Here is a 25,262-nt window from a genome sequence, read left to right as displayed (position 1 = left end):
AATCCATGAGCCGTGAGATCATGACCTGAACCGAAGTCAGACACTCAACTGACTGAGCCACCCAGGCGCCCCATCATAAGAATTTTTTTCAATTTATTAATTAGAGAGAGAGAGAGAGAGAGAGAGAAAGAATCCCAAGCAGGCTCCACACCCAGAGCGGAGCACGACTTGGGGTTCGATCTTACAACCCTGGAATCCTGACCTGAGCCGCAATCAAGAGTTGAACACTTAACCAACTGAGCCACCCAGGTGCCCCTATCATAAGAATTTTTAATTAGAATGATAATCTTTAAGCGTGTAAGCAGAGAGATGACGTCATCTGAACATCCTGTGTTGCAGACTGAAAGTTAGATGCTCCCTCCTCCATTAGGTTGGTCTCAGGGACCTGCCTTGGGTTCTATCTGCACACCATCCTGACAGTGTCTGTGGTTACTACGGCATTTGGACCATTATCCAGTTCTGAAACGCCCGACACGTTTTAGGGTTTCTAGTCTTCATTAGCACAGGAGTCTCGTGTTTCCCAGATTACTAGCAGCTCTTTCCTCCTCAGGAGCAATGGAGGACGGCAATGATGACAGGAGCAAGGTCCAGGTTTTTTTTACTCTGGGGTTCCACCCTGTCAAGCCTGGCTAGACCCTCCACATCCTCGTCCACCCCCTTGTCAGCTTTACCCCTGTGCATGGCCACTGTTGTAGTCCTTCTGTGAACCTGTCCTGTGGATTATAAGCATTTATTGCATAGCTCTGTGTTGTTCCAACCAGTGTGGCTCATTTGTTCACCATCCATCCATCCATCCAGTCACCCATCCAGCCACCCATACACCCAACTATCCATCCATCCATCCATCCATCCATCCATCCAGTTTATTAAGGTTTTCTTTCATCTAGTCTGTGCTCACTACGACTCAGACAATGTCTGCGGAATACGGAGCTCGATGATGGGTACATGGATGGACAGATGGAAGAGATGGCAGACAGACAAATGATCGATGACAGATGCCCTGGGGTCACTACCTCTGGGGATGCAAAATTCTGGAAGAGAGGCAAAGGTGTAACATACTGTCGAGCACAGTGGACAGAAGCAAGCTCTGGGCTCCATGCTGACTCTGCACCCAAGTCTGGCAGATGTTTTCATGCTCAAGGAAACACCAGATACAAGTTCAGCTAAAGTGACAGCCACTCACTCCTAAAATTCAGTAACCAAGACATAGAATAAGATTCAAATTATGAGGATCTCTTAATCATCTCTTTCCCCTCCGCAAACATGCATCCATTTTCTTGGTCTTTTCGGCAATTTTGCAAACCTGTTGGTATCACAATTTTGAATTTTCGCCAACTTCCTCCAACTAAAATGGATTACGGGTCAGTAAGAAATCAGCGCTGTTGAGCCCAGAGCCTAAAAGCTTTGGAGCAATGGATCTAATGAAAAATTTAATATCTTGCACTTCCTCTTTCTATTGCCTTTTTGTTTGGTTTCCACAGGAATTTATTTCTGTGAGTGTTTGCTGTAGGCAGATGCTTTCTCGTTCTTTTAGCCTTTGATTAAGAGGACAGCACAGCCAGGTTGCTGCCTAGAGGGAGGTGGAGGCAAGGGGTGGTTGTGTGCGTGTGCAGGCATGCGTGCGTGTGCAGACGTGTGTGCGTGTGCATGCAGGTGTGTGCAGTGTGTGCAGGTGTGTACGTGTGTGTATGTGCCCACCGCGACGTGCGTGTGTGCTGTAGGGCTCTGGGAACCACTGGCTGTTATCATGACAAGCCATGGGGAAGCCTATAATTCTGTGCTTAAAATAGTATTTCCAGCCTCGGAATTTGCAATCTAGCTGAAATGAAACACAAAAAGAATAGAAAAGGCGAATCTTGAGCCTCAAGATTTAGGGATAACTTATGTCCACAAGTAAGTAATGCTGTCTCTCTTTACCCCTCCATTTCCCAGCTACCTGCGCACTTGTGTAAGTGCCCCCCACCCCCGTAGCGATGGACTTGAGTAACAAGGTAATAAGAACTTCCCGGTACTAGATTTTAGGACTAGAGGTGCCCGTGGGGTGGTGGGCATGAAGGGGAGCCCTGCACCCATGGGCTGGAGCCGGCTGCCTGGGCGGGTGCTAGGATGTGAGGGAGCATAAGGATTGTACCAGGGAGGGTACGTCTGTGCCAGAAAGGACCCGGACAAGAAATTCCACATCAGCCTGCGTGAGTAGAGCTTGCCTCATGGAGCGTGAGGCTGCCGTCCCTCCCGCTGCCCATGTACTGGCGGGTGGGCGGGCGGTCATAGGCGCCTGGTTAGCACACGGCCAGGGGGAGCAGGTGTCTCCCCACATCGCTCCACGAACAAGCTGTCTGCTGTTTGCCTTGCCCTTAACAGCACGCGTTCTGGGTTAGAAGCTTCTGGAGCCTGCTAATCTGCTTTAGTTAATAATTATGTGAAATGGAGAACCCGGTCCCTTACCACTTCCAAAGCAAACCCTCCTCAGAATTTTGGAACCTTCCAGCATTTGGGGGTAAGATCAAGCCAGTGACCACGGAAGGAGACGAACCCCATCCAACTATTTAGTACCCCCAAATAGTTACTTAGGTTGCTTCTACAAGCGAGCCCCATAAAATCATCAAGATGGTACATCAGGCATCACCCTGCTTTGTCCCGAAGGAAAGATCCCTCCAAACCCTGGTCTATTTGCAGGCACAGCAGTGACTTCCCAAGAAGCAGGTGATGTGCTAACAGGCTCCCATCAGAAGTAGGGGTGCCGGGAGCACAGAAGTAGCGGCTCACTTAACCATTTGGGGGCGCTGGAGAACTTCACCACTGGCTCTCATTTGAAATCATTCACCCAAACAAATCATCCCCCACACCGAACCCACATCGGTACCCTGCACACGGCTGGCGGGAAAGACGCTATTTCCACGCGAGCAGTACTGGTGACAAAGCCCATCCACACATGCAGTTGATTACAAAGATCAAAATAGAATGTTGCGCGATGGGAGCGAGATATTGTGTTAGAGTAATTCTCCATCCGTTTGATCCCCCATTGTATTAAGAGAGCAGGAAAGTCTCCCTGCTGGAGATATTTAAGGTCATACTGGTGAACACGTCAGACGGATGATGCAGCGGAGGGGACCCTGCAGCGGCTGGAGGGGGTGCAGGTCAGTGAGGGCTCTTTGCTGGCACCAACATTCGAAGTCTATCATTCCGGATGCCTAAGTTCAAATTATTCACGAAGCAAGAATGCCATTGAACTGTACCTTCTAAAATTCCTGGAGTACGTAAGAAAGTGCCAGGCTGATATATCTGGGCGGTAAGAGACATATAATCATGGCACCCTCGGTGACAACCCCCACACTTTATGGACTCCACTCTTCTGCACGCAGCCACGAATGACCGAAGTGCACACAGAGCCCTCGTCAAATCCACGGCAACGGACTGGGTACTACACGCACCACCGTCTGAAGCAGTTAGAGGATCCCGCACACAGCCCGAGTCTCGCTTTGCTAAAAGCACCGAAGGACGCAGCAATGTCACGTCCCCGGAGGGCTGAGATATTTGTTCCTGGAACCACCGGCCTGCCCAGAGTTTTCAGCTGATATCCAGCAACGTACCTTCCTTTCTGCTTCCTTTCAAACCGTGTTGGCATCGATTTTTATAATGCCTGGTCAAACCTCATAGTCTTCTATACATAATGATTCAACCTATAATGTATGCAGATCTGTGAACGATTATTTACTGACTCCTTCCCACAAGTCGAGCACTGAGTTAAGGCTTACAGGTGTGCTAAATTATTTCATCAACCGCCGGTAATAACTCTATGAGGTAAACAATTTTATCCCCATCGTGTAGGCTAGTGAACTGCGGCTCGGGGTTCGGACAGTGTCTGTGGCCTTTAGGATCACTGCAGAGCTGGGCTTGGCACCCACTGGCCTTTTCCAGGTTGGCTTTTCCCTTTAGGAATGCAAACGCGTTCCCCGCTCAGTGGGGGCCTGTGATTCTTTGTCCTCTGGCTGAGTGAAGTCTTTCCTTGGGCAGGTGAGGCTCTTCATAGTCAAATAATCAGATGTTGCCCCGTTTGGTCGAGAGCAGAACAGACCGTGGGACGAGGAGAAGACAGCCTACGAGGGACATGGTTTTCCTTACGGCCTAGGAAATGGATGGAGTCAGGATTTTGACACACGGTCGTCCGTGGTTGCCTGGAACCCCCTGTCTGAGCCCCCTCTAGCTACAGAGGGCCTGGTCTTGCCCTGCGGCCTGCCTATCCGCTCAGCTTCTGGGACCTTCCACCCCAGGCCCAGCTTTGGACTGGTGTCAGGTGTGTGTTGTGGCTTTCGAGACGGTGCTGTCCTGCCCTCCATCTGTGAGCGAGCTGCCTCATGGACGCCCTCTCTGATCTCTCCACCTTCGTGTCCTCCCACCCGGCCCAGTCTCACCCTCCGGCGGAGCTCTGGGATCAACGAAGCCCGGATTCTGGGCTTCCTGAGCCCCCTGGTCACCAGCACCAGCCGCCCACCTGCCCACATCTGCCCGAATGTGTCCTGTGGCGGTGGACCTGCCTGTCCCGTCCTGAGCCGTCCTCCTTCCCAGCCTCTTTCCCCTCTTCTATATTCTCCCTGCAACTGTATCCTCACCACCAGATGGTGAACATTTTCAAGTCTCTCCTGTTAAAAATACGCACCACTTATCTGACACCTCCCCAAATCAGCAGTTTCTGTGGGGTGTGGGTTCCCCTCCAGGGGACACGTGACAGTGTCTGAAGATGTCTGCTGGTCACACCTCAGCGTGTGTGCCCAGGACGCCCCGATTACGAAGGACTACCCAGCACTAGCTGGTCAGTAGCACCAGGCCTGAGGCGCGGTGCCCATGCCCGAGTGTCCGGGACTGCCTACTCCCACTGTCCCCCACTTTCCCCTCTGGCTCCGTCGCCCCGCTGGGCTGCCCCTTTCTGGACAGCGATGGCCTCCTTCTTGACATCAGCTGGTGTGGACGCGGGTCAGACCCCACCTTGCTTGCCCACTGCACCCACTGCCTTTCCCCTCGAAACATAATCCCCTCGGTTTCCTCCATCATGTGCCTGCGGCCACCAGCCCCAGTCACTTCCACACTTGTCTCCTCCTGGGTCCCTTTCCCAAAGCATCTGGACTTGGTCTGTCCTCCCCTGATCTGTCCGGGGCCACAGCACCGCTGGCGGCCTCCTCACTGTTCTGCCAACTTAGAGAGACCCCCAATCTGCTTTCCAAACTGTCCCCAAACTGAAGGCTGACGTCCTTCCACTCGACATTAGGTTGACCTCCCGACAGGGTCCGTGGGGAGGTCCACGCCTTCCACTTCCCCTCCTCACCTGCTGCCTCCTGGCCCTGCTCACCTGCTCAGTCCTGACCCTGGGGCTCTGCATGGCAGCACAAACCTCTTCACCCTGCAGAGACCTGCTCATCCTCAGTTTCTGGCTGTTGTCAGTTCCTCACACAAGCCTGTGCTGACCGCCCCAGCCTGCCTACTGGGGCCAAATCCCTGGAGTCGAGGCTGTCCCGGGGCTCATCAGGTTGTAATGATGACTGATCGGTGCCCCACGTCGTAGACACCAGGCCTCTTGCCCGCTGGGCCTCAGGCAGGCTCACCACACATCTAGCGGCTCACACACACCGTCCCTGAAGGGTTATTAGTGCTGGCACCAGAGACTTCTGCAGTGCTCGACGCGGGCATGGAGTTATTAACAACCATCGAATGAAGGAACGAGGGAACAGGCCTTGCCTTCCTGAGAGCGTGGGCCTTCCCGAGAGAGCGTGGGCCACTCAACAAATCTGTCCTCGTGCCACAGGTGAACGAGGAGGCTGCTGTGTGTCACACACTCTTCCAGGGACCTCTGGCAGAGGACGTTCCGGAAGACACCGGAGTGCTCCGTGGCTGTCTGACCGTGTACACCTCCCAGATTAACCCCCCCCCCCCCGCCCCGTGTAGCCCCAAAGGAGCCACAGGTGTCTCCTTTACTAACCAGCCTGCAACGCGATTACGCACTTTATTCACCGAGGCGGATCGCTGCCACCCTCAGGAGGTGACAGCCCTTTCAGGGCTGAGGGACGCACAGCCTGCCTCCCGTGGCCCATCGCCGGCACCACTGCAGTCCCTCGCAGCCCTCCCACGCTTGGCCCATGGTTTCCAGGAAGCATCCCATGGTGTCCCAGGCTGCAAGCCTACCCCAGACACTTTCATGCCTGCAACTTGAATTAGAGCAAAGCATCCCTGGGCACCGTCCCTGGAGAGGGTCCTGGCTGCCGGCGGGGTGGGACCTGTCCTCTGCCAGCATCCCTGGGCAGCATCCCCCATTTCCCTCCCAGATCGCTACGTAGGTAGGACCCAAAGGTCACTGCATGTCCTAAGCTGAAGTTTTTCTGAAGCCCAGATGCGAACCCCGGCTCCTGCAGGGCTGAAGAGACATCACCTTCTGTGAAGCGGCCCCCCCTTTGACCCACATTCTGGATGATTGACGGTACTAACACAGCCCAGTGCCGGGCGCTGTTTGTCCCCACTTTGAAGACGGGGTCTCTGAGGCTCAGAGCGGCCACAGGACTCTGGGCCGCATCTCTGAGCACAGACGGACGTCTCCTGCGTCGTCCACACAGCGCGCGCTGGATTCGATCGCGTGAAGCCTGCAGTGAATTTGGAACATTTGTCTGAGAAACAAAGGGACGTATTCAACGTTGGCCATTATTTCTAAACCAAAGACTAGGTCGCATGGTCTGTCAAGGACACGAAAAACACACAGCTGAGGAGCAGGTCGGGATCCCGTGAACTTGAAGCGGCCTGCAGGTCGGGACCACAGACACCCAGGCTGGGTCTCGCGGACTCGTGAACTCTGCCCCGAAGGCCTGATGGCGCTGTGCCCAGTGGAACAGAGCAGAGTGGAGACACGCACACGAACACGGGACCGTGTGCTGCAGTCCTGCTTCCACTCCCGTGTCTCAGGCTCGCTCGCCTGAGCCCTGCCGACGGGGCCTCCGTCCTTGTGGCCGTCTGGGGCTGGGCTTGTTTGACTCTGAATTTGGGTATTGAGGGCAGGTCACATGAGGGCACACGTGGTCTGGGCGCCCAAGCCCTGGCGGGCAGGAGGCACGTGCCAGGGACAGGTCCTTGGGCACCACCCGTCCAGAGAGGTGCAACCAGCCTGGGCTCCTGAGTGCTGACCGCATCCTCCCCGGGCAGCTGATCTGACCGCCCTCCCTGCCCCCGCCCTGCCGGCCTTGCCCGGCTCTGCGGTTTGGATGTTTGTGTCGTTTCCCATAGGAGCGCTGCCCAGCGCCCCTCCAGGGGACCTGCCAGGCTGGAGGTCACTCCCAGAGCCAGGGCGCAGGGGACCGGCCGTGTCCAGGGCTGCGCCAGCCTCCAGCCACTTGGCCCCATCCCCTCGGGGAGCCGTCCGCGTACAACCTCACTCTGTGGCTCATTAGGAGCACCCTTTGAGGGAGGACAGGCTGGTTTATCCCGGCAGAAGGCTCGGGCACGGAGGAGGGGCCCTGAGACAGAGCCCCTGCCAGCTGGCGGGGGGCAGGACAGCGGGGCTTCCAGAAAACCCCATGACACTACCACGGACTTCCAGCAGTGAGGACGAAAAACACAGCCTCCCTTTAGGAGGAAATGGCTGGCTGGTCAATGGCCTGAGGCGCACTCGCCCGCTGGTCACTGAGGCCTTTGTCTGGGTGAGTGGTTGGGAGGGCATCAGGCCAGCCCCACACACGGATGTGAGTGCAAACAGGGAGGGTTTCCAACCACTGCACGCTGCTCCCCACCTCTGCCCGACCCCAGCACCCGCACAAAGCTCCCGGCGGCCGGGCCGTGGCCGACACGAGCCAGGGCTTAAAGGAGAGCAGACGTGGCACCCCATTTTGTTACCCCGGAGGTGTGGGGGCTGGGGTCCCGTGCTCATCTCCACTGGAGCAAACTCGTCACACTTTCCTGCTCTGTTCTGGAGTCTCGTTACCTGTGCAAACATCACCTTTGCTCACCAAGAGCGGCTGTGGCCCAGGCACCACCCTGCTCGCTTGACCTGGAGCCCTCTCGGAACCCATCGGATTGGGGAGCAGTCCCGACACTGAGCCGCAGGGACTGTTAGGGGCCAAGGCCGTTTTCGTTCCTGCTCTGAAACGCCTTCCCCTAGGCGAGCAGCGGAGTGCGGTCTCTGCCTGGACGAGAACCGGGCTCAGGCCACGGTGTCAGGGTGCGGTACCCCCAAACCCCTCATTCCGGAGACACCACAGCACCGAGGGGCTTAGGAGGAAATAGCTGGGGTCCCTCCTTGCGTGTGACGTTGGCACGTTCGGCGTCCCTCCCCTTTGGCTCCCGAGGGTGTCCGCCGTGTGGCCCCTTCCCCGTGTGAGGCTGATACCACCCTACGGGGCAGGCGCGTGGGAAACAGCTTTTATGCCAATCACTTGTGAGCCATTTTTTGTATCTGTGTCTTTCTGATTATTAAACCCGCAAAGATAGGATTTTAAGTGTTTTCTGAATATCGGGATGAAAGTGTTGGGTTTTCATGGCATCAAGGAGGGAGACAGAGAGAGAGAGAGAGAGAGTTAGTTCCTGAAGCAGCAAACGCTGTGTAAGAGACTGGAGAACAATTTCCCTTTATTGGAATTTAAGGCCAGAGACAGCTTTGAAGCCGTGGGCATTTCTGTATCTGCATTCCCAGTGCCCGTGTCTGCCTGAGCGATGCGCATGCCCGCGGGGCCGACCTCCGCCCTGGGAGTACGGGGCAGGCATTGGAGGCAGGGGCGCGGAGGGGCGCGGAGGGAGGGGAGGGGCGCAGAAGGAGGGGCCGGCCGCGGCCGCTCAGCACACACACCCCACCCCTTCCTGGTCCCGCTCCAGACAAGCACGGCCGGCCACGTGTGTCTGTCTCCGCTCCTACATTCGCCTCCACATCTGTCTCTCCCTCTGTGTCTACACTATAACCTTTTCTGGAGTGCCCTGAGTGACGCACAAACATCACTTAAACACGTCTGTCCCTTGAGGAGTGAGATTCCCTCCTCCTGGTACATCAGTGCCCCCTCATAAGCTGCCCCTGCCCTTTCCATGGGGGTTTTAGGTAGGGAAGTCAGCGGTGTGGGCAGATACACATCTGATTCGATTTCTGCTGCTCAGGCGTTGAGTCAGCACTATGGGTCTGAGGGGGGAAAACCACCAAAGACCATTATAGTAGGATGTCAGGAGGCACCGTCCCTTATTTTCTTGGATCTGAGGGTCCTGGAGGCTAAGAATACCGTGCTCAAGTTTCGACAGCCCATGATGGGCTCAGATCCCAGCTCAGTCCTCACACCCAGCAACCATGATGCCCTCAATTCGTGTGTTATTTTGTCTTGTTTGCCAGAAAGCAGGCTCTGCTGTGGTTTCCACACTGTGGCCTGGGTCTAAGCCGTGGCAGGGGCTCTCAGAGGGTTTGGCGGACGTGACGCAGGGAGTCAGTGCAGTGCTCTCTGTGCGCAAAGCTCTCTAGCCAGCGGCGGGTGGCTGACCCTCTGTGGAGGTGTCTGAGGGACACTGGGTGGCAGGGCATCCACGGGAGGCCACGCTGGGCCCGTTGTTTGCTGTTTCCTGCAACCAGCCAACGGGGACTTCCAGCTCGGGTCCATCTGGTCCCAAACGGTGGGGCTCCTCTGCCCCTCGAAACTCTGGAATGTGTCTGGTATTTAGCTCCGAATAAACATCCGAACCCCACGTTCTTCTGCTTCCCTCCCACACAGCAATTGTCTTGAGAGGTGTGGTGTCTGGGCCAGCTGCTCAGCTGGACGTAGGGAGAAAATATCAGAACATGCATCTCATCACTTGTGTTTTGTTGTGTGCGCGTGTTCTTATGCACGCCGGGCATGCGTCACGAAGAGTACACGTGGGTAACACAAATACGTAAGTACGCAAACACAAGAAGTGCCTGATCAAAATGGTACCATCTAATGGGCGTGTGATCAGTGTTTGGGAGAAAACGGGCAAGCCTCACCCGCGAGGTTCACATTCAGGCCGGCGGTGTCCCTGGAGGCCGGGGGCTCGCGGTGGGGGGGGGGACACCGAGGGGTCTTAGGAGGCGCAGGTGTGCTGGATGCTCGGTTGGTGGGGACTCATCAAGCTACACTCACACTGACACTTTAATGATAAAAAGCTTTAGAGAATTTGGCGTTGGCCCCTTTAGAGGCAGCTGGTCACCAGAGAACACTCCCTGGTGACCGATGGATCGAGTTCGATCTCTCCTGGTGACCTTGGATTCACTCCGGAGCTGAGGCCCACACAGGCTTGCCCTGAACTCCCAGGTCTCCCGTCGGTAGCTTGAGGACGACAGGGTGTGCGTGATTCCCGCTGACCTTTCGAGCCCCCACGGTTGGCTCAGAAGCACCTAGAAGCACGCTAGTCTTCCGGAAAGAGCCCGCATGTTGTCGTATGGCTTTCTGCAGGGCTCTCCCGTCAGCAGGTGCACAGCCCGTGGAGCCCCCAGAACTACCTGCTCCCTCAAGCCGAGGGGACACCAGGGCGCCGAGGACTCCAACGCAGCGGCGTGGGTCCCCCGTGCTCCTCAGAGCCCCCGAACTCCAGATGTTCACAGCATTCTGGCTACAGCTGCTGTTTTTTTCTGTCTTCACAGCTGCTTCTCTCTGTGTTGCAGACTCCCGCTGGTTTGGGGAACCGGGGCTTGCAATTGCTTTCTCCGGTTTTTGATAACCTCACCTGTGTTTTGAGAGATGGCAGGAGTGAGTTCTTACACGTCTGTTCTTCCTGGGCCCGTTTGACGGGAGCGAGGATGGCTCGTGTGGGAGGGCCAGGCTGCCAGGAGCCACAGGGACCCCTGACTCTGACACTGCGGGTCAGAACATCAGGGTGTCAGAGTTTCTAGGAGGAGCCGACCACCCCTGCTTTATCCCATTATTGCTTCGGTCCTTGGTGCCTCTGAAACCATCTCCGCGGGTGGATGAGCCCCGTGGTAGTTCATAGACTCGACTGTGCCCACCGCAGCTCTCTCTTTGGACCGCTGGTCTCCATCTATCTCCAAGAATTAGTACCCGTGTCCTCAGCCCTGCCACTGATGGGGAAGCGAGGGAGCCGGAGCCTGAAGGTGACAGGTGACACGTGAGCACAGGAGAACCATGTCTCCGCCGACCACGGAGGACAAGCCGGGCAGGATTCCCGAACACTGGCCACTCACCTTCTTCCTCCCCCCACGGGCCGTGGCCACAGAGCCACCAGGCATCGTGTGTCTGTGCAGCCCTGGGAATCCAAGGAGCCAGACTCTCAGGGTCTGAGTGGATGTGGAGAGTCCAGGTCGGAGCCTTGTCCCAGAGGAGCCGATGAAGTGAGTGCCAGGCAGCTCTTCCGTCCACGGTGTCCACGTCCCCGCGCTCACAACAGGCCGAGCCCACGCCGGGCTCTGCTTCCTCAGATTAAATATATCTCATCCTTAGATTTATACCCGCACTTTACGGCTTCTGCAAATGACTGCCCCTGTGCTGCAGAGTAATCCCACCCTGTCATATTTGTCTTTGGAAATTGTAACAAATTATGGTGATTTATAACATCAAACCCAACTCCTGCATCTCTGCCCAGACAGCAGTGTCGCGGACGGCGAGGTTCCGGGCCATCCATTCGTTCTGTGCGGAAGGTGACAGAGAGGCGTGTTTCATCATCATGACACCTGCTGTCCCTTTGAAGGGAGCCTGTCAGCATCACTCAGGCTCGCACCGCACCCTTACTCAGGGCCCTGGCATGTCCCAGGCCTGCTTCTCGGCCGCCTCCTTGGGAGGTGTGGTTGCTCCGCTGGACAGTCGAGCGCCCGCCTCCAGAGCCTCCTTGTCTCTGATCCCCGTCCCTTCCCTCAGTAGGTGCCCAGCCTGACCCGCCACGGTGGGAGGATGGTGTGGACTGGAGCCACAGGGCTTGGGCAGGTCTGTGGCGAACCTAGACCTCACTCTATACTCTCTGGCCTCTTCCTCTGAGGGGACGGCTGTCAGCTCATTCCCAGGGTTTCACAGATAACTCAGAATCCCGGCCTCCAAGAGTAGAAAGATGGAGAGGCCACTGTACTGGGCCCAGAACACAAGATGGCTCAAAACTATGTGCTACCAGCTGAACTGTGTCCCCCCAGACTCTTGTGGAAGGTCCCATCCCCAGTGTACTTGGAGGTGGGGCCTGTGTAACCAGAGACAGCAGGGCCCTCTGATCGGCCAGTGCCCAGACTTGGGGCGCCCAGCCTCCAGAGCCATGAGGAACAAGCGTTTATTGTTTGCAGGTCCCCATCGGTGTTGTCCTGCAGACCCCCGGGGTCACCTTTCTCTTTCCCACCCATGGCCACGGTCATGGCCACCATTACGGCCAGGGTCACGGCCACCCTTATGGCCAGGGTCAAGGCCACGGTCGAGGACGTGGTCATGGTCATGGCCATGGTCATGGCCACAGTCACGTCCAGAAGGCATAATTGGCTGGCAGTGCATTTGATGGTTTGCAGCCCCGACAGAGAAACAGGAAGTGAGTCAGGGCGGGCGGGGCTGGACTCCGTGGTTTGTGGACACGGCTTCCCCCTCTGTCTGGAGGTGCTGGTCTGGACGTGAAGACACGGCGTCCTGCAAGAGCCTGAACTGCTATGACATGGCGGGGGAGGCCCCATGACAGAGACCTCACAAGTGACTCGAGTGACTTCCCAAGCCCATCTTTCAAGTCAATTTTGTTCAGCACTGAGACACGGATGCCGCTGGAAACCTGACACGGGCTGCGTCTCCGGTGCCCGGACTGCTCACTGGCCACGTGGCCCCGGGCTGGTCTGGCCCGGGGGGGGGGGGGACCCTCTGGCTCCAGGAGCAGAGCCAGGCAGGCTGTGGGCTGGCCTCCCGACAGCGGTGGCTATGCGGACACATCTCTTTACCTCCCAGGACGGGACACCCCGCCGTGAAGAGCAAGCCGGATGTGGGGAGGCCTCGGTTCCACGGAGCCCCGACGTGGCCGCTCTACACGAGGACACGCGGAGCGACGCATCCCTGTCTGACAACGTTGCTTTATTTACCGGGATTGGATCAAACGAATATTTTAGGTGGTAAGTGGGAAGTGTCCAAATGAGCCACCTGTAAAGTGGGGACAAAGGGATCATTTCAATGAAATTACATAACATAAACCGAATCACTTTAACAGCCGCATTAAATACGATTCGCACGCAACATTGCATTGTGCCATTTCTGACTCTGCGGAGAGGTATTAGGTCTGAAGGAGCTGTGCTGAGAAAGCAATTTGCAGAATTTCTGTTCTTTTAGCTGGTTTGAAAGCAGCGATAATTTTTTTTTTTTCTGGTAGCTGACAATTGAACAAAAACCAATAATTGAATAGTACCGTTTTACCCAGAAGGCAGGCTGGTAATTAGAGGTGTAGCAGACAGTTTGGATTTTATCTCAACAGTGGCAGCTCTGGATTTTTTTTTTTTTTTTTTTTTAAAGCTGAGAACCAAATCAAGACCCGTTCTCAACAACAACAGGAGAAGAAAACAGGACGGTATGTTCAATCCCTCCAGCTGCCTGGAGGGTGTTTTCAGGCCCCTAAAGGGAGGTCTGTGGCTCTGATTTGGGAAGGGCGTGTCCACCAGTAATCTAGGAAACAAAGACAAGTCCTCAGGAGCCCGCGTGGTCAGAAATAGACTGTGCACAGAGTCAGTTTACGCCACTAGGAAGCTCTGACTAACAGCCGCTGCACCTGCCTGGCGGACTGACTGCCTTACGAAATATTCCCGCTGGACGCGCCTCAGAAGAAAGGTCCCCAATGCGGACGGGGTTACATCTGCCACCACAGCCCCCTGTGTGGGCAGACGGTCACCCACGTCATGGTTTTAGCCTGGAACGCGGCTGCTGGCCAGTGGCAGCTGTGGTGACGAGGCCGCGTGCCCCGCAGGGCAGGGGGCCATGCACGGACACGCGTGGGGTGTGGACCCTTATCATCTCCGTGTTCCCGTCCTGTAGGGCGATGGCATCCTCGGCCAGAAGAGTGGGGGTCAGGGCCCCAGGAGGCTGAAACCTGGGGTCTGTCTGCTCTTCTGTTTGGTCCCCATTTAGGAGACCTGCCCATCAGGTCCTTCAGGCTCGGGAAGAGTATCGTCTGGGCAGGATGTCCTGGAAGAGGGTCTGCAGAGCCCAGCAGGGCCCTCTTGTAATCAATGTGCTGGGAGCACATTTGGAAATAGCTCCCCCCTCCTGTTAATAGCACACGCAGACAAAAAACCCTGTATTTAACGTTCCATTTTTGATGGTTCATTGTATCTAGAAAGAGATCAATTAAAGCCCTCACAAGCTCTCAGACTAATTGAAGGACAATTTAGACATCACGGCAGCACACGGACGAGGCCGGCTACTGCTGACTTGTGCACGCGTGGCTCCCGCAAGCCCTGTGCAGATGAGCAGAGCTCACACGGGAGCGGAACGCAAGCATCACAAGGAAGATAAATTGTCCCCAACTTTATTCTTCCACGGATGAAGGGAGCTTTTGGAATAGAAAGTACCCCTGACAAATGATGTGATGGGAATGTTTGTGCCCATGTTCTCCTGCATAAGGGGGGGGCCCGTGTTCATTATCCTTTGCGAAGACGGGGCTCAGGGTGACTTAAACGTGCAACCGGCAGGAAGTACTAGACCCGTAGGGTTTGTCTTGGAGGACGTATCTCCCGCAGAACGGGGCGTGGCGGTGTTTCTGAGGCGCCCACGGCTAGTTCTTCCCGAAAGACAGACCCGTGGTTGAGGGGAGAACGTGTGGGTGAGGACCCCAGGTGCTGGGCGCTAGGCAGGGAGGTTTCCCTTGGAGAGCAGGGCCGTCCCTCCAGGGCCCGGGGAGAGCCCGCCGTCCTAGCCGGGGCCCTTGGCATCAGAGGCCAGAGAGAGTGTGTAAGGTGGGTGTGCTCGGCCTGAGGGTGACCACTGACCTCTGCAGCACTGGGGCCCAGCGGCCAGCAGCACAAAGCCCTCTGGGGCGATGCGGGATGGTGCAGGGCATGCGAGGCATCTCCAGTGGACACGCAGGGCGGGCCCAGGGTTCTTGGGAGCGGCGTGTGGGGAACTGCCCCCCAGCGATCAGCCTTCAACACCACCAACCGGACATGGGGAGCCTGGGTGGGGAGGACGGCCGCTTGGCCGCAGGGACGGTCCCCTTCCAGCTCCACTGGGCCCACCCGGAGCCTGTGGGGCGGGAAGGACGGAGGTCCACAGGGCGGGGCTGGCGGGACAGAGTCGGTGGCAGCACGTGGGGAGGGCGACGTCGGATCTCGGGATACGTGTGCCTGCACGTCTGTGTCCATGGTGATGGGTGCCTGGTCAGGGCGGGGCGACACAGGTGGGCTCCGTGCACCGTGAGACACGCCGGGTCTCTCTTGTATCTGTGCACGAACTCGGACACGGGGGAGCCTCTCCAAAGTGCACACGCACGTGCACACACACGCACAAGAGCCATCCCATCGTCTGCAGGAAGTGCAGGGCACCTGATGGGTCAGCTCAGATGCCCCCCCGCAGCAGGCACTGGACAGTCAGCCCTCGTCTGCCCCACGGCCTCCTGGCCACGTTCCTTCCAAGCCATGTCTGCGTCTCTGGCGTCTGGTCCCCCACGAGGACGCAACGTGTGCCACCCGACCCAGTGGCCACCGCGCGTGGCCGTGGCGGTGCCGTGCGGCCCACCCCCATTTTCTGCTTGGCATGCGGAGAGATATTTCGAAATGATTGGAATCAAGTGGATTCGGGGGATGTCGTCAGCCCCCGTGAGGTAGACCACAGGCTTTGCCAGGTGGCAGAAAGGAATTCCGGGTGCACTGGGAATTTCCACGAGTCCGAGTGTGAAGGGTGCGCCTGGTGCTGTGACCCGACCTTCCCCTCCCCCCTGCCTCTTCTCCCTCCCCCCACCCCTCCACCCCTCCCACCTGGTGAGGGCAGTGCTGTTGGCCAGGAAGGGGTCTGCTCCCCCTGAGGACGAGGACGAGGACGAGGACGAGGATGCCCTGTAGCCCAGGGAGGGGTGGAGATGTGCCAGGTGTGCTGGAGGCGCTAAAGCTGGCCACGCTGCCTGTACAGCGACAGCAACAAAGCTCGAGTTACCCCAGGCCTGCGCCCCAAAGGCGTCCCCATGGCGTCCCCGAGGACTGGCCCCTGGAAGGCCTCATGGGTGCAGATTCATACATCCCTGACCTGCCACCTGTTACGGGCGGAGCCTTGACCGGCACCAAACCCCGAAGCCCGGGGCCCCTTCTCCCCCCAAAGCCTCTGGTTCCTTCTGCAGCCTAAGCCCGGTGGAGGGAGGCACGGGGCGTGGGGGCCCTTTCCCTGCGGCTCTGAGACTGCCACCTGTGGGTGACACCATGACAACCGTGTGTCTGTCTGTCCTGCTCTCTGGCAGAGTGCCTGCGGGCGAGCCCAGCCAGGCCCCCGGGGACGCGTGCCCCTGCCCTCGAGCCTCGTGGCTAAGGCAGGGGGTGACCCCTTATGGGCCCCTCTCTGCCCATTAAGGCGGATGCTAAAATCTCCTCAGAAAGGCGCCTTACGGCCAGAGAGCGGTAATGGTTTCAGGGTGGAAACAATGCTGCGGAGGTCAAAAGGGTCCAGAACCCATTACCGACCTGCTGATAACCATTCCGATGGAGAGGGTCCTGACAAATGACTCCCACAAAGCCGGATAAGCCCTTGATATTCATCACCGTGACGCTGTGCGCCCGAAGGCACAGTGGCCTTACAAGGAGAGAGCGTCGTACCTGCTGGCAGTCGCCCCTGCGTTTGGGAACCGGTGAGCCCGCCCGGTGGGCATCACGTTAGGGGCACAGAGCCCTGGAGCGTCTCCTGTGGTGGGGGTGGTGGGGAGGCAGGCTCAGAGAGAGTCAGGGGCCCAGGAGTGCCTGCACTGGGGCTAGGGTCAGTTCCTGCTCCACGGACCCAGTTTGCCCCCGCGGAGACCTGGGCACCCAGCACCTTCGTGCCACGACCGCCCCGGAACGCTGCTCCTGAGAAGCGTGTCTGTGTGCGGAGGCCTCGGGCCTTGCCGTCAGGCCACGAGAGTCGGTGCGGACGCCAGGGCTCTGGGGCTGGGGTCTGAGGGCAGGTGCACAGCCGCCGAGCCGAGCACTGGGGGGGGCGGGGGGGGCCCTGGATGCTGAGGCCCTGGGAACCCCCTGGGCGTAGCTCTCGCACTGGGGCCCCCACTGCTGCCAGCAGGGTGCGGGGGCCTGAGGCAGCTCCCAGAGGAGACGCTGGGCCTGCTCCGCGGTCTGATAATTGTAGGAGGACCTGTGGGGAGGGACAACGGGAAGCCAGGAGGAGGAGCGGCGACCTGGGTCACATCGGTTGGCCCTGCTTGTGCCCAGGAAAGACACACGCTGACAGTCTGTCCTCCAAGAAAGGGCAGGCGGGCAGAGAGGAGCCACTTACTGGTGTGAGCTCTGGTGGGAGGACCAGGCCCTGCCTGTGTTCCAGCGGCTGGCCGCCGGGGGGCCCACGAGATGCGGGGTGGGAGCCCAGACTCTGTTCCTAGACCCGGCGTGATTCTGGAGAAAGGCAGCTCGAGAGCTGCGCCCTGGCCTCCTGAAAGCCTGTGGCCACATGTGGTTACACTCAGACAAGAAAAACACTTAAAAACCACAGTGGAATGTGCTCTGCTGTCTGTAACCACTTCTGGCGACAGAGTCAGCACGACGGAGCTCCGGGCCCTCCACCTTCCCTGCGGTCTCAGAACATTCTAGCTCTTCGTAGGCGTGAGGGCGAGCAGGGGTTACGGTAGGTGGGGAGAAGCGTGGGGCACTCTGGGCGCCTCCCGTCTCCTGCCTGGTGGGTCTGTCCCAGCAAGTGCAGTGGGACCAGGAGCCCCTGCCGTCCTCCCGCCCCCCTGTGGCCAGCTGGGCAGAAGGCGCCTGGGGATAGCTGCTCTCCCTGCACCCACAGTGCTCACACTTTCCTTGGAACCAGGAGCCCTCGATGGACAGCATCTCCTCCCAAGAAAGCAAAGCACCTGTTACAAGAGGCCGGAAAGGACTCAGAGGCAAACACACAAGGAACTAACCCCCCTGCCCCCCCCCACCCCACCGCCAGCAGGGCCGGGGTGCTTGTCTCTCTCCAAGTGTCACCCCACGCTCCCAGCTCAGCTGGCCAGGGAGCCCTTTCTTGGTGCTCAGCAAACACATAACTGCATTGGGTTTGTTTTCTCCTCTTACCTTTGATCAAATTTCCAAGCACCTCTCTTTCTCGTTCTGTTCTCCCTGAATCCCCCCCACCGGCTAAACTTGCGACACCGCGGAAAATGCCTTCCTTACCGCACCTTTGGCCCGAAGACGGAGAGTGGCTGCTATTGTGTGAGAAAGCTCATTCTTTCAAGAGTTTCAGTGCAATTGTGCTGATTTTTTTGCTGGCTCTGGAAACATCTGTGGCACCGCTCACTGCTCTTTGAAAACCAAGAAAATGCCGCGCAAAGTTTTTGCAGCTAATGACTTCATGAATAAAGGGGGCATCAGTGTCCCGGCAATTAAGCCAGCTAGCTCAAATGGGCACATGTACCACATGTTCGGGGGCTCTGAAGGGCTAGGCCTCCCTGTCCCCTCAGCCTGTGACTGTCACACGGGTTTGCACGGGAGCGCACTCAGGGAGACCCTGTGTGGCTGCAGAACCACGGTCTTACCGGGTGTTGGTCGCAGCCTGCTTGGAGCTGGTTGGGTTGTGGCAGAGCGTTTCAGAGGTGCCTGAGTTCTGGAAGGGCAAATGGAGACCCCGAGGGCCAACCATTTGGCAAGAATGAATGTGGCTAAGAGAGGGCAGATCTAGGACTCCAACCATAGCCTTCTAACCCAGAGTCACGCATTCTTTCCAAGTCGGGGACGGAGAGATGTCTGGGCCACGGCCAGAGGAACCAGCACAGAACCCGGAGGCTTCAACGTACTGCATTTTTAAAATATAAAGTAGCCCTGGTGTGATTCCGTCCTGCGCGGCTGTTCTGTGGAACAGTAGTCGTTTCTCTCCGTCCGCCTTCTCTCCCACCTAAGTGCGTGCCACCACCTCATGGAAGATTCGATGGACATGGACATGAGCCCCCTGAGGCCCCAGAACTATCTTTTCGGTTGTGAACTAAAGGCTGACAAAGATTATCACTTTAAAGTGGATAATGATGAAAACGAGCACCAGTTATCTTTAAGAACGGTCAGTTTAGGAGCTGGTGCAAAGGATGAATTGCACATTGTTGAAGCAGAGGCAATGAATTATGAAGGCAGTCCAATTAAAGTCACACTGGCAACTTTGAAAATGTCTGTACAGCCAACGGTTTCCCTTGGGGGCTTTGAAATAACACCACCTGTGGTCTTACGGTTGAAATGCGGTTCAGGGCCTGTGCATATTAGTGGACAGCACTTAGTAGCTGTGGAGGAAGATGCAGAGTCAGAAGATGAAGAGGAAGAGGATGTGAAACTCCTTAGTATATCTGGAAAGCGTTCTGCCCCTGGAAGTGGTAGCAAGGTTCCACAGAAAAAAGTAAAACTTGCTGCCGATGAAGATGATGATGAAGATGACGATGATGACGATGATGATGAAGATGATGATGATGATGATTTTGATGATGAGGAAGCTGAAGAAAAGGCTCCAGTAAAAAAATCTATACGAGATACTCCAGCCAAAAATGCACAAAAATCTAACCAGAATGGAAAAGACTCAAAACCATCAACACCAAGATCAAAAGGTCAAGAATCTTTCAAAAAACAGGAAAAGACTCCCAAAACACCGAAAGGACCTAGTTCTGTAGAAGACATTAAAGCAAAAATGCAAGCAAGTATAGAAAAAGGTGGTTCTCTTCCCAAAGTGGAAGCCAAGTTCATCAATTATGTGAAGAATTGCTTCCGGATGACTGACCAAGAGGCTATTCAAGATCTCTGGCAGTGGAGGAAGTCTCTTTAAGAAAATAGTTTAAACAGTTTGTTAAAATTTTCCGTCTTATTTCATTTCTGTAACAGTTGATATCTGGCTGTCCTTTTTATAATGCAGAGTGAGAACTTTCCCTACCGTGTCTGATAAATGTTGTCCAGGTTCCATTGCCAAGAATGTGTTGTCCAAAATGCCTGTTTAGTTTTTAAAGATGGAGCTCCACCCTTTGCTTGGTTTTAAGTATGTATGGAATGTTATGATAGGACATAGTAGTAGTGGTGGTCAGACAAATGGAAATGGTGGGGAGACAAAAATATACATGTGAAATAAACTCAGTATTTTAATAAAGTAAAAAAAAAAAAAATAAAAAAAAATAAAATAAAATATAAAGTAAAAATAGGCTGTTACGGCTGGATCATGTCCCCCGAATTCATGTGATAGACTCCTCACTCCCCAGGACCTCAGAATTTGGTTGTATTCAGAGATAGGGTCTTTAAAGAGGAGATTAAGATAGAAAGAGGTCACTGGGTGGCCCTAATCCAATCTGACTGGTGTCCTCACAAGAAGAAGAGATCAGGACACAGCCATGCACAGAGGGACGACCACATGAGGACACAGGGAGGGACGGCATCTACACGCTCAGGAGAGAGGCCTCCAGAGAAGCCGGCCCAGCCCACGCCCGGATCCCAGACTCCCAGCCCCCAGCACGTGGGACAGTAGACGTGGTTGTTGTTTAACCCCCAGGCTGGGTGCTTGTTACGCAGCCAGAGCAGACGAACGCACCCCACCCCCACATGCTCCATTTGCTTTGAGAAAGGAAAAGCAGGTGACCCAGGGCAAGGTCCAGGGCTGAATCCTTCTGACCCGGCTAATTCTCTGTGATCCCTGGGGTGGAGGCAGGAGGCTCAACAGGGGAAGACGGCTCTGAAATTCATGTGCTTTACGCGTTTCCTTTCTCCGTGGCCCCTTTCTCTGTGCCCCGGTAATCAGCTTTCTTTCACTAAATGCTTTTGGGAAAGCCAAGAGGGAAGGTGTGGGTTTCTGGACAGCATCATCTTCCTCTTATTGATCAAGTAAGCGGAGTGCTTCTCTGCTTCCTTTTCGGGACACATTCCTGCCTCTGTGCAGAAGACGGTGCCCTGTTTGCCCTGGGGCCTGGGGGCAAGTTACACGTCACCGTGTGAAGTAAGGGGTCTTTTCAACCCCAGAGAAGCGAGAGGGATCTCAGAGGTCCAAGCCCAGCCCTCCTGCTCACAGATGACCAGCCTCCTTCTCTCCAGCCAGCCGCGGTACAGCCTCTTTGCAAGTCAAAGGATGGGCGGAACATTCTGGAAGCAAACTGAAAAGTGCCCGTATTCACACACCATCAGCTTCATGCACGTCAGCCTCAGAGATCTGGCACTTACAGGAAGCAAGCTGCCTAGGCTTTGAAAGTGTCCAACGGCAAGAAAGAGCAAAATGAATGGACTTTTCTGTGCATTTCTCAAGCGAGGACAGTTTCCATTCACCGGTGCCTCCTTCCTTCCTAGAGTCGTCGGCGCCTGTTTTCCTTGGCCGTGCTTTTCCGGTGAAGTCCACACAGCCGTGTGTGTACCGATACCTTTTCTCATTGGAAACAGACTTTAAAAAGGCCAAGGGGGCTACTGACAAAATTAAAGCACCCAGAATAATTCCTCCCTGCTTGTTGCTGAAGCAAACATGCTGATGGTCGGAGTCAACTAAGGAAGCGAGGGACACAGCCCCGATCCCGCCCTCCCACCCCCACCAGGCTCTGCAGGCCTCTCCGGATCTCAGGAGCTCCTGGCTGCTTGGAAGTCCCTGGAAGTCACGCCCCAGTGTCTCCAGTTCCCACGAGGCACAGGTTCTGGCATGAGTTAAACTTTTACTACTGTTTCTAAAGCAAGGAGTCTTTCTTCCGATGGCCAGGCAGAGGAAATAAAGGACCCTGGGCGTCTGTTCTTCCAGATGCTTCTTTGGCCCCGTGGTCGGGGCTGGGCCCGAGTCTGGGGACAGGATACTGGCTGTTCCAGGGAACAAGGCATGGACAGGCTGTGAGCTGGCACTGTGGGACGGGGCACAGAAAGTCTTGGAGTGCACAGCAGGAGAAGACACGGCATGGCCCGGCCCCTGCACCGCAAGGGCCCTGGATGTGAGTGAGGTGAGGCTGGGCTAAGGGTCTGGGGGCCTCCTCCTGTACTCGTGAGGGTCCTTCATCCCCAGGACCTGTGACAGGGACCACCCTGCTGGGGAGGGACTACACCACAAGCCCACCCATGCTGACTGAAAGGGAACTTCGGCCCGGCCCCCCACGGCGTTCCCCTGTCCTCTCCCCAGCCCGGGGCCCCCCCACTGGTGGGAAAGGGAGGTGGAGGCACCAGGCCGCCTGCTCTGGACACCCTGCCGCGAGTGGGTGGAGAAGTGGAGAGCAGAATCCGCTGGGCTGCCGCATTCACCCCACACAGACGCCCCAGTACGGGTACTCCAGAGGGGGTGCGGGGGGCTGGGGTCCGCCTGCTTGGCGGTCAGCTAGCGGTCCCACAGGTAAGGGTCGCAGACATCCTTCCTACATCAGTCACTAGCTTTTGAAGAAGACAAAGAGAAGGAGGGAGAAAGACCCAGACCGACTCTGGTCCAGCTGGACATCTGTCTCCGGGGAAATGGCAGGTGCTTTCATCGGCCTGCGTTTTCTGCTTGTTTTGCTTTTCTGTGGACCGTGGAATCCAATCATTCATTCATTCATTTATTCACTCGTTCGGCGAATATCTGTCAGGGCCTTCGAGGCAGAAACTGCACGTAAGCCGGGGTGTTCTGGAACATCCCGGGCAACGATAAGGACAGCGAGGGCTGGTGCACAGAGTTCTGGGTTTGAGACCCTCCCCCAGTGTCAGAAAGGAAGCACGGGCCTCTGGCCCTGGCGAGGGCACGTTCACTAACCAGCACCAGACACCAGGTGGCCGCTAACCGCGGGGAAATTACTGTTTTAATCATTAATTACCAAATAAATGTCACTTTGCTGGTACAATATATGCAGTGATTTCTGTCATAAATTGACATCTGTAAGTCATAAATTGCTTAGTTTTAGCTGCTTTTAATTGCTGCATTTTCCCCAGCTACATGGCGTACGCGTTTTGGATGTGGTTCAAACTTCCCTGGCGCTCCGGCGGCTTCTGAGCGCTGGCAATCAATTATGCAAACACTGGGTTCTGAGGGTTCAGCAGCAAGAGGAACAAGCGCCCGCACGCGAGCGTGGGCCTGATCACAGGAAAGAGGACTCTGGGACGCGGGAGGAACACCTTTCATCAGAGAGGCGACCCCAGCCGGTCTTGGAGAAAGCGTCCGTTCCCACCTCTGAAAACGGAAATCAAAGGGAAGTGATGTCTAATAGGCGCAAGAGACCCACACAAGGCGTCTGCATTATTCAGAAACATCCCGGCTTCTTCTGTTTGATTTCAAACAGGCTATTCCTAGAGGAACCTACGGCCCTTTCTGCCCAGAGGCCTAAAAATACACGCCTTTGAGAGCACGACTCGAGTAGTTCAGAATAAAGACGGCTTTTGGAGTGTGGCAGAGAAATGCAGACTTTTCTTCCTCGGAGCACAGAGATGGTCACGGGAGTGCCAGGCTCCCAGATGCACACGCGTGTGCTTCGGAACCTGTGCTGTCCGCCCTCCCAACACAGGGCCGCTTGTGTGTAAATGAGGTCCTTGCTCGCAGAGGGTCCCTGGAGCCTTGGCAAGTGTACAAACGATGTGCGGAGGCTGGGACCCGTCGCGTGTGGGGCAGGGGCTCTGCTGTCCAGGGAGGCAGGTCTGGGTGGCTCCCGGAGCCCCACAGCGCCTGCGGCTCTGTCTCCCTTCCTCTGTCTCTCTGGTCTGTGGGAACAGACCCGGCTCCGTCTCTGCCTGGGGTCCCAGGTTCTGGAACCCTGCCTGCCCCCCTCCGTGCCCCCAGCCCTGGCCAGCGGCCTCCTTCCTGGCTGCTTCCTTGCGGCTCCCGGCCTCTCCCCCACCTGTACGATCAAGTCCCTGCCTTCAGCCCCCTGTGTTGAAATGCTCAGAGTGGGTTTGTTCTTTCGTCGGGACCCTGAAAGAGCTTCCAATACTCTCTTCCCTAGGCTGCACGAGATGAAATTTTCATTCAAAACCCAAGCCCAGAACCTCTGCCTTGTCACCCATGGACCAGCATCCTCCCCCAATACAGGCTGTGACCTGCTGCCATTCCCCTGCAGACTGAGGTCCTTCTGGCTCCGGGCGCCCCCCCAGGGCTCCGCCCCCACCCCATCTACTCACCCGGCCCCTCCCGACCCCGGTGTCCCTGGAAAACCATGCCCCCGGCTGTCCCAAGCACGTGGCTCTCCTGCGCCAGCCAAGCAGGTGGGGTCCGAGCTGGAGCTCAGTCTCTCCTGGTCCCCGCGGCGCCTGGAGCTCTCACCCGTGCTCCTATGGGGTCCTTCCAAACTCCAGCAACACGTCAGGGGTCTGTCTTCGTCTTGTGTCTACAATAACCTCATAGTTTCCCCATTAAAAACACATGTATCTTGAGACAGCTTGTGCTCAGTTGTCCTTCTTAACAAAAATGGGGGCTAATAATGAACTGGAAGCCATAAGTGTACTTCTGGGAGCAGATGAGACACTGATGTGGCGGGGGGGGGGCGGGGAGCAGGTGCACATGGGAGCCCCCGAGGCCCTGTCTCCGTCCTCACTCCATCCTGGCTCCCCAGCTGTGCGGCCTTCCAGGCCCCGCCGCCAACCCGGAGGAGCCAGGAAACCCGCAACCCAGGCTGGTGCGGGGCACCGCTTCCCGGGAGGGCTTCCTGAGCACCCATGCGGACCGCCCGCCTACGCCCCAGGTCCTGCTTCATGTTTCCTCATAACCATCATCACCTCCTGATGGCACGCGCTCGTGACCGGCTCATCCCGCTAAAGTACAAGTCTTGTGCCTGCCACACACGGTGTTGTCTGGACAAGGCCGGGGGCAAAGTAAAGTGAGGTCCCGAGGGCTCGCCCAGGTCCGAGATCTCCACGGCCTGCGTCCCCCGGGGGCTTTCACACCCTGACCCCTGACGCCAGGTAAATAAGGTCTGAAGATCCACCAGACGGCACAGCGCCTGCAGCTAATGATGTTGTGTCGCCCACTCCCCACTGCTGAGAGGGGTGGTCGTATGTTGCCCGCTGTCACCTCAAAACAGTGACACGATTACCAGCAAAGGGTAGGAAGGAGCTGTGGGAGGTCTTGGGCGCGTCCACGGCCTTGGTGGTGGTGGTGGCTTCGTGGGTGTGTATGTGTCCCCAAACTATCGAGCTGTCTGCGTCTAATGTGTACAACTTTTTGTAAGTCAATCACACGTCAATAAAGTAGTTAAAAAAAAGAAAGAAAGCGCAGTAATATCATATCAACATTCAGCCGAGAAGGATG

General features: G+C 56.5%; 2 protein-coding genes across 2 annotated transcripts in view; one reads left to right on the top strand and one right to left on the bottom strand.

Annotated features, from left to right (window-relative positions):
- Nucleotides 1-25,262, bottom strand: part of ADARB2 (adenosine deaminase RNA specific B2 (inactive)) — a 416,009-nt gene that overhangs the window by 238,427 nt on the left and 152,320 nt on the right. The window lies entirely within an intron of this gene.
- On the top strand, nt 18,905-20,195 carry LOC112856902 (nucleophosmin). Its single transcript, XM_086715060.1, has one exon. It carries the CDS (start codon nt 18,996-18,998, stop codon nt 19,878-19,880), a length of 885 nt encoding a protein of 294 aa, XP_086571186.1. The 5' UTR covers nt 18,905-18,995; the 3' UTR covers nt 19,881-20,195.

This window comes from Puma concolor, chromosome B4, assembly GCF_028749965.1.
Source record: "Puma concolor isolate L17-30 chromosome B4, mPumCon1.1.hap2, whole genome shotgun sequence".
Taxonomy (NCBI): Eukaryota; Metazoa; Chordata; class Mammalia; order Carnivora; family Felidae; genus Puma; species Puma concolor.
This window is presented reverse-complemented; position numbering and strand designations above follow the sequence as displayed.